The sequence below is a fragment of the Magallana gigas genome, chromosome 7, assembly GCF_963853765.1.
Source record: "Magallana gigas chromosome 7, xbMagGiga1.1, whole genome shotgun sequence".
Classification (NCBI taxonomy): domain Eukaryota; kingdom Metazoa; phylum Mollusca; class Bivalvia; order Ostreida; family Ostreidae; genus Magallana; species Magallana gigas.
Genome location: NC_088859.1, coordinates 42,735,789 through 42,747,193, shown reverse-complemented (window position 1 = coordinate 42,747,193; position 11,405 = coordinate 42,735,789). Strand labels below are relative to the sequence as shown.

General features: G+C 35.1%; 1 protein-coding gene across 2 annotated transcripts; it reads right to left on the bottom strand.

The window, feature by feature from the left end:
- Window positions 1-317: 317 nt before the first annotated feature.
- LOC105340734 (SCL-interrupting locus protein) lies at window positions 318-11,140 on the bottom strand. Of its 2 annotated transcripts, none has more exons than XM_011446914.4 (16): window positions 11,074-11,140; window positions 8,866-8,966; window positions 8,488-8,592; window positions 7,944-8,059; window positions 7,510-7,613; window positions 7,313-7,375; window positions 6,913-7,160; window positions 6,545-6,628; window positions 6,324-6,410; window positions 5,942-6,089; window positions 5,701-5,810; window positions 5,441-5,537; window positions 3,201-5,080; window positions 2,890-3,058; window positions 2,572-2,696; window positions 318-2,468 (listed from the first exon to the last, which is right to left on the bottom strand). In XM_011446914.4, the coding sequence occupies exons 2-16, from the start codon at window positions 8,943-8,945 to the stop codon at window positions 1,439-1,441; spliced, it is 4,446 nt and encodes a 1,481-aa protein (XP_011445216.2). In that variant the 5' UTR covers window positions 8,946-8,966; window positions 11,074-11,140; the 3' UTR covers window positions 318-1,438. The 2 variants fall into 2 exon arrangements, with proteins under 2 accessions (XP_011445216.2, XP_011445218.2); XM_011446916.4 differs by lacking the exon at window positions 11,074-11,140 and adding an exon at window positions 10,582-10,737.
- Window positions 11,141-11,405: the final 265 nt, after the last annotated feature.

Sequence of the window (11,405 nt, the reverse complement as noted above, 5' to 3'; positions counted from 1 at the left end):
GCATCCTCATGTAGTGTAGATTCAAGATTTATATAAATTATGATCCCAAGGAGTAGGGTTTAGTCACAATGCTGGGAGAATTTTTGGGTAGGACGATATAAAGAAATATCTTAAAATATTTTCTGGAAAAGCATTCAGCTAAAAAAGCTGAAACTAGTGTGAAATCACCGGCTGTGCAGACTAAAGTTTGATTACCAGTATATAAAATGGCCAATCCCTCCAACAACCCAAATTTATCAAGTCGTTAGTATTTTTGCAAAAAAGGTCCTTGTAACAAAAGCCAAATCAATTGATTACATAATGAAGTACAAAACAACTTGTTTTTTCTAAGTTTAATTGTTCAAATAAATGAGTAACAATACAGAGTAGTTTTAAAAATGACATGACTGTATTCTGTCTGTAAAATTTATTGATTCTAAGTATTTCTAGCTCCCAGCTAAACCTGGTAGAGATTAAAAACTGAAAAATTTGCAACTATTGTGAGTTGAAATCAAATACAATGTAAAAAAAATAAATAAAAATAAATGATATTTAAAATACGTGTACAAAAACAAGGAATTAATTTCCAGTATGAAGTAAATATTGAAAGTCAATTATGTTGCTGTACTAAAAAATACAAAAATGTGTACCTATTTGAAAAGACATGAATTCTCAAGTTAAAAAGGTAATGTAAAATAAATGCAGTTAGTATATTCAAAATATATGATAAGTTTTATATTGAACATTGTATATTTATTCCAATTATTTAATATCTAAATGCATTTCTGCTCATTCTAAGATACAGTAATAACATATGGTATATGACAATGCCCTACAACTCATACTATAACTATTTTCACTATTTGCTGACTAGTTTTGTACAGTTTTTATTTAGATCCTAAATATCATTCTCACAATCTTCCAATAAAATCAAATGTTCTACGTCTGTATTACATGTACTAGTATTGTCATCCAAAAATAGAAACCAATATCTCTCTACCCTGCAACTGCTGAACGTCAAAATGGCAATTTTTTTGAACAAGAGAAGTTGTCACTCTCATTTCAAATAGCGGGTTGATCACACAACTAAACCATTCATATGCATTTGAAACAAACAAAAACTGATTTGACAACCAATTGTGAGATTTTTAAAAAGATAAATAAAAGAAAAAGATCCAGCCATTTAATGGCTGTTAAAACAAAATATCACAGCCTTGGGCTTTAAAAATAAATAGGAAAGAAACTTAAACAGATAAAACGCCACCAAGACATGCCTGGGGCAACCAGTGCTGAGCCGCAACAAGTGCTTATGTACAGGTACATCACAGAGTTCACTATAACTATTCATTGTTTACAGATAGAAATAAATATCTCTACATTTTTAAAAAACCTGCAATCCTTACATTCATCTACAAACTATGTATAATAAATTAAATGAGTTTTACCTAACTACAGAACATCACAAGAGTTTTGGCATCATTTTTAGCCTGGTTATATCTAAAACTTTCTCCTCATGTTCAGACTGTTGATGAGTGATAGCCTGGCCACTTGTTTCTGCAGGTTCTTCTTGAGTTATTGGACTAAGCATGCGGTGCCTTTCCCCATGATTTGGACTGGGGGTATAGGCTGGTCTCAACACTGGCTGCATTCTTTGGTTTGGCGTAGATTTGGGGGTGATGTCTTGGCTTTCGTTGTCATAAGAATGACTGTTTCCTCTGACAGGGGTTCTCATGGCAGAGTCTTCCCTTCCATAACTGTTGGATCTACTCTGGCCCTGACCTTGAGGACTATCCACTGTTTCCCTCCTACTGCTTGGTGTTCTGGTGGACACATCATAACTGTTAGTATAGGGACTGCCTATTCTATCAGACACAGTTCCATTATTTACACATGGACTAGAGGATTTCTCTAATGTCCGTACACTGTTTACATATGGACTCCCTGAGGTATTCTGGAATGGACTTCCCGTTTTGTTCTGACTTCTTAATGAGTCCAAAAAGGGGCTGCGAGACTTTCGAGACACTGGTGTGCGAAAGGAGTCGGGCACATTTCGATGTGGAGAATTTACAGGTGAGTTTACTGTGGAGAAATTGACTTTCAGTTCATAAGTGTCATTCACTGTAGATTCTGAGGTATTTCCAGATCTTGTACTGTCATTGTCATTAACCAATCCATACTTCTCCAGATATTTTCTTGTGGCGAAGGTCATGTCATTGGGTGACATGCCCGTTGTGGTGACATCTGGTGTTGTGTCTCTGCCTTCACCCAGAACCTGACGCAGTAGATTTGCCTTTTGATTGTCCTTATTTCCCTTTAAACGAGACTGAGTTTGGAGTTTATTCAGTTGAGTAAGTTGCTCATCCTTCAGATACTTCATAGCCATAGCATTGATCTCCATAGAACAATCAGAGTCAGATTCAAACATCATAGACATGTAGTTTATTTTAGGAATGAATGTTGTCTCCACAGGATTCTGGCTTCCATTAATCCTGTAAATTAGACAGTTTAAAAAATCCAGTAAAATAAATCTTATCTTTCTAAATTTTTTTTACGTCATATTAGAATATCCAACAAGACATAAATAGCACTGACCTCATGGAGTTGAGGTACTGTCCCAGCATGACGCTCTGCTGTAGCGGGTCGTTCTGTAGAGTATCAGCTGTCAACTCTCCGGTCAACTCACTATCCTGATGCTGCAGGAGCTTGTGGATATTCTCCTGAAACACAAAAACACAATGGGGGCATTCATTCCAAAATACTGTTTTTCAAAGAAAAACAAAACACTGCACTGAATTACTTACAGAGTTCATCTCAGGACATAATAAATACACATAAACATTAGATCTGATATAAACATACATGTATCCAATAGTTAGATTACGAAGACTGAGAGCAGTCGGTAGTAGTTACCATTAGTTTGTCATAATACTCCTTGTTGTCAGCACTGAGTTGTCCCGGCCCTTCCTCTTCATCCTCGTCCTCTGAATCTCCACTGTAATGCTGCTGGTCTCCACACATACTGGCACTGATCGGGCTCTGGGAAATCTCACCAGACCCAGAGTCAGGAGATACTTGGGACCTATAATTTCAATTCACAGTGTTAATGCGTTGCAAAAGAGAATAACTGCTTTGTCAAACTTTTCACTAAGGAAAAGTTTTCAAGAGACCGATTATTCATGTGACCAAATAACTATGTAGACCTACAAGAAAAATAAGCATACCTTGATGGAGATGAATGGTAACTGGGCATGTCCACAATCATATCTGAGTGAATACTGTCCATGGTTTTGTTGTGAAGTGCGACATTGTTCACTACATTGTAAAGCTCTCCCTGGGTCATGTTCAAATCAAAGTCTTCTCTCTCTGTGCTGTTCATGGGCAAGATTCCCCTGTGTCTGATATCTGCTGGGGTACGGGCCTCATAGTTACTGCCTTCCTGGGAATGTGAACTGTGACTAGATCTATCACTCATCTGACCATTAGCAGGCTGTAACGGAGAACTTCTACTAGATCTGGCACTGTGCGGAGGTTCTCTGGACCTGGCACTGTCTGGATAATCCTGAGACCTGGCACTGTCTGGATGATCCCGAGACCTGGCACTATCTGGATATTCTTGTGATCTGGGACTATCTTGATATTCCTGGGATCTGGCAAGATTTGGATGCTCTTGGGATCTGGACCAGAGAGGATCGACAGGTTCTTGAGAAAGTGACACAGGTTTTACAGGACTTGTCTGAAGAGCTACAGAGTTTTTATCATTCTGGTTAAAGATGGTGGTGTTTGTTCCCATCTCACACTTCTGAACCGCCTGATCATTTCCTGTTGAGTTTTGGACGGATGACTTTCCTGCAGTAGAGTTCAGTTCTGTCATGGTTGTATATTGAGTTGATACACTCTGATTTTGTATCAAGGTCTGTATTTGTGCTTGTAATTGTTTCAGTTGAGCATCCTGATGCATCAGAAGTTGGTAGACCTCTTGGGGTACCTGGTTCCAGTTGATTCCTTTCCCAAATGCTGAAGACTGGAAGTCTGCATTGTCCTCTGCTGAATTATTCACCTTCTTTTCTGGTGTGACACTAAACCCACTGTCATCACTTGATCTTCCACTGCTGTCAGCTTGACTGCTTCTTGCCTCAGATGCATTGCGAGGAGACAACGTGGATTCCTGTGGAGGTGGCACTTGGGATTTTGTATTTGCAGTGTTTGTTTGGGATTGAGTAGAAACAATTTCCTGTGGTAAAGGCTGCATCTGTTGTGGATAATTTAACTGTTGAGCATTTTGCAACTGATTTGACTGGGACATCACAGGGAATGCCTGAGAATATTGAGGTTTTGGAGTGCAGTCAGGTATAGGCGCTCTGACACTGGGACCAGGAATACCATAGTTTTGTGGCTGCATTTGAGCTTGGTGTTGCATTTGAACTTGCTGCTGCATTTGAGCTTGTTGCTGCATTTGAGCTTGAGGACGAATCTGATTATTTTGTAATGGCATTTGGTACATGCAGTCAGGACATGAACAAGAATGTCTCAAGTCATGGGGTGGGTAGGAGGGTCCCCTATAGATGGGTCCAGTGTTTGGTGGTGGCCTGTATGGAGCACTGCTTGGTACTGGGTGGTGATACGGCTGTTGTGCCGGATAACCATAATGACCCTGAGGAACTGCAGTCATGGATCTTCTGTGGTGTTTAGTACTTGAAGGCTGAGGAAATACATTTGCACCATTCTGAGGTCTCTTCTGTTGAAGAGTGCCGTTGGATAAATAATTCTGAGCTAATCTACCATTCTGCATGGTTTGGTTGTTAGTACAGCAGGGAAGTGTACACTGCTGTTGTGGTTTTGCTGACCTCATCTGCTGTAAGTTTGGAGCACTGTGAAAATGACTGCCTAACTTGCTGTCTCCATTGGGCACTGGAGTATGACTAGAGGGAGGGTATTTCAGAGGTTGGTGAGAGCTGGACAGAAAGTCTTGAACATAATGAACCCCTGTTGGTTTGCCATGCATGATGGGAGGTTGTCTGGGTCCAGTCTCTGTCAATATCCCCGAGTTTTCGTCCCCAAATATCAGCGAAACCTCTGGCACCATGGGGACAGCTTTAGGCACCTATCAACATAATATTAAGGTTTAATCAGAGGTTCAAAAACATCATTAATACTGCAGTATTATGTATTGAAAATCTAGCAAAATAAAAAGAAATCTAAAAATGCAGACTTATAAAAACCATATATGAGTAGCCACTCAATAAGTTTAAAATGTTTTGAACAGTGATTTTTACTATTTCATATATTCTTATCTTCTTTCCATCATGTAGCAGTATTCCAATCAGAAAATAAATTACGATGTAAATCTTCCAAGTTATAAACTCAACTAAACAACAATGAACAGCATTCCATTGGAAAGCCTAGAGCTCAGGACATTAACACATTAATATGGTACCATAACATTTAATTGTTTGACAGATACCTGTGAAGTGTAGGGGGCTGGTCGAATTCTGGGGGTCATTTCTTCCAACTCTGCAGCTGATACTGGCACTTCAAGGTTTTCCTTCTTTAGTGCAGGCCTGCACAGTGTAAAAGCTTTAATTATCATACCATCCATAAAATAGACAAAATATAAATGTTTTACAGAATTTTACATTCAAATTTGCATAAAAATAAATTTTTCAAAATAATCTGTTCATTTCATAAACACTGAGTTTGACTAGTTTCTTGGGATTTATTCACCTTAGACTGTTATATTCATGTTGTGCAGCATCAAATGTCTCTCTTTTCTTCCCTGGCTTTGCTGAGCTTAGTTCAATTTCCACACTGTTTTGAGAATTGTTGGTAATGGTCTGTAAGAAAGTACACTGAGCCATATAACATTTTTTCACTCATAAAACAACTGTCATATAAAAAGACCTTTAAAACTGTTTTTAAAAATCCAAAACACAATCAAGCAAAAAAAAAAAAACCTGCTACAAACCTTAGGTAGACTAACAACTTCATAGCCTGTGTACAGATCAAACTGCATGTTTCCCTCAGCATTTTGAATGGTAACATCATAAAACTCAGGTTTGGAATGTAAAGGACTATATAGCACCAAAAGAAAGGGTTCCGCCACAGAACAAACTCTATCAAAGTAACAAGAATCACAATGAGTTAACACGAAGTCAACTTTCCCAATATTAAAGAATGCATTGACATCAAAAAGTACTGTACATAAAAGAATAATCTCTATTTCTATGAAGGAAATAAATTTACACATTATTTCTAATGTGAAATATCTTAGCATGATTAGTAATCCTTTCTAATGAATGCATTCAATGCAAACATATTTTTTTCCTAAACTCTAACATAAATATTACCTGTCATTTATGCTGGAGTTGAACAGGTATCGAATACAACTTGCCCAGACAAATGGGCTGTATACATAGGACACACCACTTATCCATCTGTAATCCGAAAAAAAAAATAAGAACATGAATCTGTAGATATCTTTCCTTTGAACAAACATTATCTGTTACTACCAAGATTCATCAAACTTTGCGAGATTTGTATAAAATCACAGTAAACCTGCCATACTTACATTCCCACCAATGGAAGATTGAAAACTTTGGGATCAGATTCTAGCACTAATAACACTTTCCTTGTGTGATCCATGGTTAGGTAGCTATGTGTTAGAAAAAATATATCAATCAAGTATTCATTGTTTCACAAATCAATATCATTATAGGTTCCCATGATTTAAAGTTGAGAATCATAAAAGAGCAAATTACAGCATCAAAACTGTTTCTCTACTGCTGAAATGTTATCTTTTAATTTAGGTTTGGAAAAGAAAAAACCAAATATTTTCTGGCTAAAGGAATGCCACTGTTTCTATGTGTCAGTAATATAAAGTAAAACCACATGGTTAAATGAACAGATTGATGATACCGGAATGTTTGGTAAGCTCACCCAGTTTTTGGTTCCCCCTGTAGATGACTAAGACTCATTGGCCCAGACAAGTTTTTGGACAATGCTGTTGGCACAATAGGAACTACTGGTATTGGTGTGACTTTAAATTCTGTTGCTAAGGTTACAACATCAAAGTCTATGTGATGAACACTCTTTTCACCATGTGTGTAAAAACTGCACCATCCTTTTGCTAGGAGAAAATTGCTGATTTCTATTGAGTCTTTACTACTAATCTTTTGCTGAATAAGCTGTAATAGACAACATTAATTTCAATAAATTTAATATTGACATTTGCTGCTCCAAAACAAATGTATTTCATGGTACATAATCTTTGAAAATGTATTGGAAATAAATTATTTCGTAAACTTCACATTACCCAATTTTTATAAAAAGTCCTCACCTTGAGAGCATTGAAATAATCACTTTGTGAACCATGACGGTTTTCTTTTGTGTTTCCAAACATCTGTTCAAATAAAATGAAAAATAAGTAGGATGTGGATTTGTAAACAGCAGAATATACATCTGTAGACATACATGTATGTACATTTGGTATATTAATTTATCAACAGGATAATGAAAGACCTTTGTGAGACATACCTCAAATGGTACAGATATATCCCCTGGGGTCAGACCACTGCAGCTTATTGTCCCTCCTCCTCCAGGATCAAACCTGTCAAGGACAAAGGTCAGGCCTTCTCCATCTGTAGTATAGAAAATACATATCACATGGAAGTTCTATATTTTGTCAAAAAAGAGAAAAAATATCATAATTTTCCTAATATGCCTTTAAGAATTAGTTTAAAAATGAAATTAAAACTTTGTTATCTTGAACACCCATATCTCAAATACAAAGGATATGTCGAAGTGATTTGTACTTGTACTTTAGATATTTCACCCTTGATATCTCGAAGTTTATAACCAGTCCCATCTAGTATGAGATAACGAGGTTTGACTGTATTTTGTAGACGAAACCTATGCCATACTGGACATGAATATAGCAAGCAATAAGTATAGCAGGTAACAAGGCTTACCTTGATCCAAAGCTATCGAGCCTTGAAGGGCACAGCTACAAGAGGTGCCTCGTGAACTCTCTAAATGCCTCTGAGCAAAACGCAGTACTTTTTCTGTGACATATAACTGAGGTTTCCTGCAACAAAGTTTTTGTAAACCTTTGAACATTTTTAGAATGAAAAAATTGCCATAGACATCTTTATTTCACTAAAATAAAAAGAAACTCGATGACAGTCAAAGATGTCTAATCATAATACATGTACAAGCAGTGTTAAACCTTATGGGGAATAGAAGGTTATGGGCATCTTATATTTAATACCTATAAATCTGATTCTCCTATCTCCAATGAATTTAATGATGATTTATATGAACTCAATGATCAATAACTCAGCAGAACACAAATGTCTTCACTATGCCAAGATGTCAATTGTAATTCAATTTTGTAAATTTGGAGACAATAGTATGGACCAATGGCTGGACCACCCAGTCTCCTCTCGCAGTCACAATTACTACCAGGGAAATGCTAACAAGTGTTCTGTCAGCACGACATGAAATAGTTCATACCTGTAATATGACAGACTTAGGTGCAAGTCATCTCCTGTACTGTCATGGTCCCACAGAATATTCTTCACTTTTGGAAACTTCAACATTGCCATTTCCTCTGACAATCTAAATATGATGAATGTACATGTATAATCATATGAAAGGTTCAATGGCTTAAACTTGCTTCAAATGAGAATATCTATAAAATTGGAACCTTTCCACATGAAAGTGAGGATTTTTTTTTAGCTTCTCAGCAAAAAATCATATCAAAATTTCATTTACTTGCTGGGTTTTGTTCTTGTAAAAAAAGTAAATAAAAAAAAATGTTTACTTCTCAGTTCTGTAAAGGAAATTATAGCACCCAAAAAAGATAAGCATGAAAGTAATATATACACCTACCCAGTATACTGGCGTGGCAGAGATTCCTCTTTTTCCTCTACAGTTGAATCACTGAAGTGAACATGATGTTGTGCAGGCATTTTTTACTTCCATATGGTTATCTGTTAAAAATATTGGGAATTGAATCAATTGATCAATTAAAATTAGAGACAATTCTATTCTATAAATTTCTTAGGTTTACTGTCAAATATAAAAGAATCAAATGACAGTCAAATATTCTTATTTGGTATTAAACATTATCTGGCTTCCCAAAATACTCAAAGAAATATATTCATGTATCATAATATCTTATTTTGAAATGGAGGGTGTATGTAAATGTTAAGAACACCTAAATATCCTCATTCTTATCAAAAAATGTTAAGACTCTATGCCAAAAACAAGGTACTCCTAAATAAGTTTACAAATTGCAAATCTATCATTATGTGTTATCTTGACACAAAACCCGAGATAACAACTCATTCATTACACAAAATACTGGATAACACTGTCTGGACATGTTTGCCACAGAGTACCTGATCAAAACCAAAGTTGAGCTAAAATAAATATTGATCTTAAGTATTTTAAAATTCCTACTCTGTATGACTGAATATCTGTCACCAGTAAAATTTCAGTTATATTAATTCACGATTACCTTCAATATTAAAAATCCAACATTTTCATACTGGTGATTGTCTCTGCATGAATGCAGTACTTTTAAATCCTGGGTGCACCACATGCAAGTTATGTGTATTAATACCGGTAATTAACATTTAAGTGATTGGAATTCTTTGTTTTATTTTTAGCCAAGTAAAATGTTGTTACCACCTACAACTTTTTTGAAGACCTTTTGTGTACTAACAGGTGAATCAAAAATCTATAAAATATCCAAGGGTGGAGTTTTAATTTCATTTAAATGGATTCAGTCTGAAATTCCATGAAGGACTTTAAACCAATTTTAACAATCTAATGGTGCATTTTAAATTCAATTCTTGTGGGCTTTACGCAAAACAGCATTAACATATCATACATGTTTCTACAAATCCATTTGGGATTGCCCCATAATCATTTTTAATAGAGTAAATTAGTGAGCTTGGTGCATTACTGCTGATATTTGCATATATACATGTATTGAATATCTTGGTAGAAAAGAGTGTTTCAATTCTAATATTAGAAATGTACAATACATTTATTTGATATCTATTATTTTAGAATTGAAAGAATTTTTTTCTGGGTATTTTTTTGTAAAAAATAATTTACTCATCTTTATTAAAGTGTATATATACTTTCCCCAATGCTTTAAGTTTTATTATGTTTATTGATTCAATAATTAGTATTATAAATGACAAATTAAACAATAATATGTATTCAAATTCTTCTGGTAAAGTAAAGAATAATAATTGAAAAACATGCAATTCTAAATATGAAACATAGTACTCTTCATTCCTTTAAAACACTAACCTTGTTGCACTTTTATGTGCTTGATTAAAATAGATCTACTTTTTACTTTACTACAGTAACATATTTTTAAAACATGGTCATTTTTACATCCTTTAAATGTATCTGCAATGTAAATTGCATTAGGTATGCTTATGGATTTTGGTAAAACCAAAAAGATAATACTCTTACTCACTGCACACTGCAGAAACATGTTTCCCTTGTTTCAGAAGAAAATTATTTTAAACAGCTGTTAAAATTGAATTAATTCTCCAATAAAACTTTAATAATAATTTTCTTTACCTTGGAAAACGAATATGATCAATCCTGACATTAAATTCAACCCCATATTCTCTGCACAACACAAGATCATTACACTTGACGCCGACCATAAACACATGAGAAATGTTGTCAAGTTGGAACTTGTTCGTCAAACTCCGCCAATGTACAGTGTGCAGAGAGAAGTGAGTGATATGTACGTGTTGCTGTTTAATGGGTATTAAAACGCATGAATTAAAATATTTGTATTTTCATTGGGCTATTTTGTTTTAATTGTGTTGTATAAATGCATTCAGTATTTGAGTTTTTACTTCTTAAGAATCTCTCAGTATACTTGGCTTCTTTACGTTTGTTTACTACCGGAAGTTGTATGAATTTTCAGTAGAAAATTATATATATGTTTTTTTTAACGCATAACTCTCCAGCTCAATTTTAGAAATGAAATGAAACAATTCTGAGAAAACTTGCTGATATTATGCGATTTCATATCAAATATCTGAAATATAACAAACTTACATTGCATTTTTTCAAATTTCATTCGCGCTCTTCCAAGTTCATTGCGCATGCTCAAAGTCATCACTACGAAGATACCGATCCCGATTCTATAAATAATGGCTTACGACGCACCGAAAAATTAACAACAAAAATATTTTGATTTTACCCGTAACCGTAAAAACGAAGAAATATTTATATATATATTATTGGAGGGGGGGGAGTCTTTAATTATAAAGGGCGATTGAATTCTTAATTTTGTTGGCTTTACTAAACAAGAGAAGTAGATGTTAATTAATTTAAGAGAGATTTTGTAACTTGAATAAATTTTGGGATGAGTTCCACTGATGACTATA

What these genes read in the sequence shown, in the direction of transcription:
- LOC105340734 (XM_011446914.4), bottom strand. Translation starts at nt 8,945, where the DNA reads ATGCCTGCACAACATCATGTTCACTTCAGTGATTCAACTGTAGAGGAA. An exon ending in CTAAGTCTGTCATATTACAG is followed by an intron (nt 8,060 to 8,487) that starts GTATGAACTATT and finishes ACTTTGTTGCAG; the next exon opens with GAAACCTCAGTTATATGTCA. An exon ending in CAGCCCCCTACACTTCACAG is followed by an intron (nt 5,081 to 5,440) that starts GTATCTGTCAAA and finishes TTATGTTGATAG; the next exon opens with GTGCCTAAAGCTGTCCCCAT.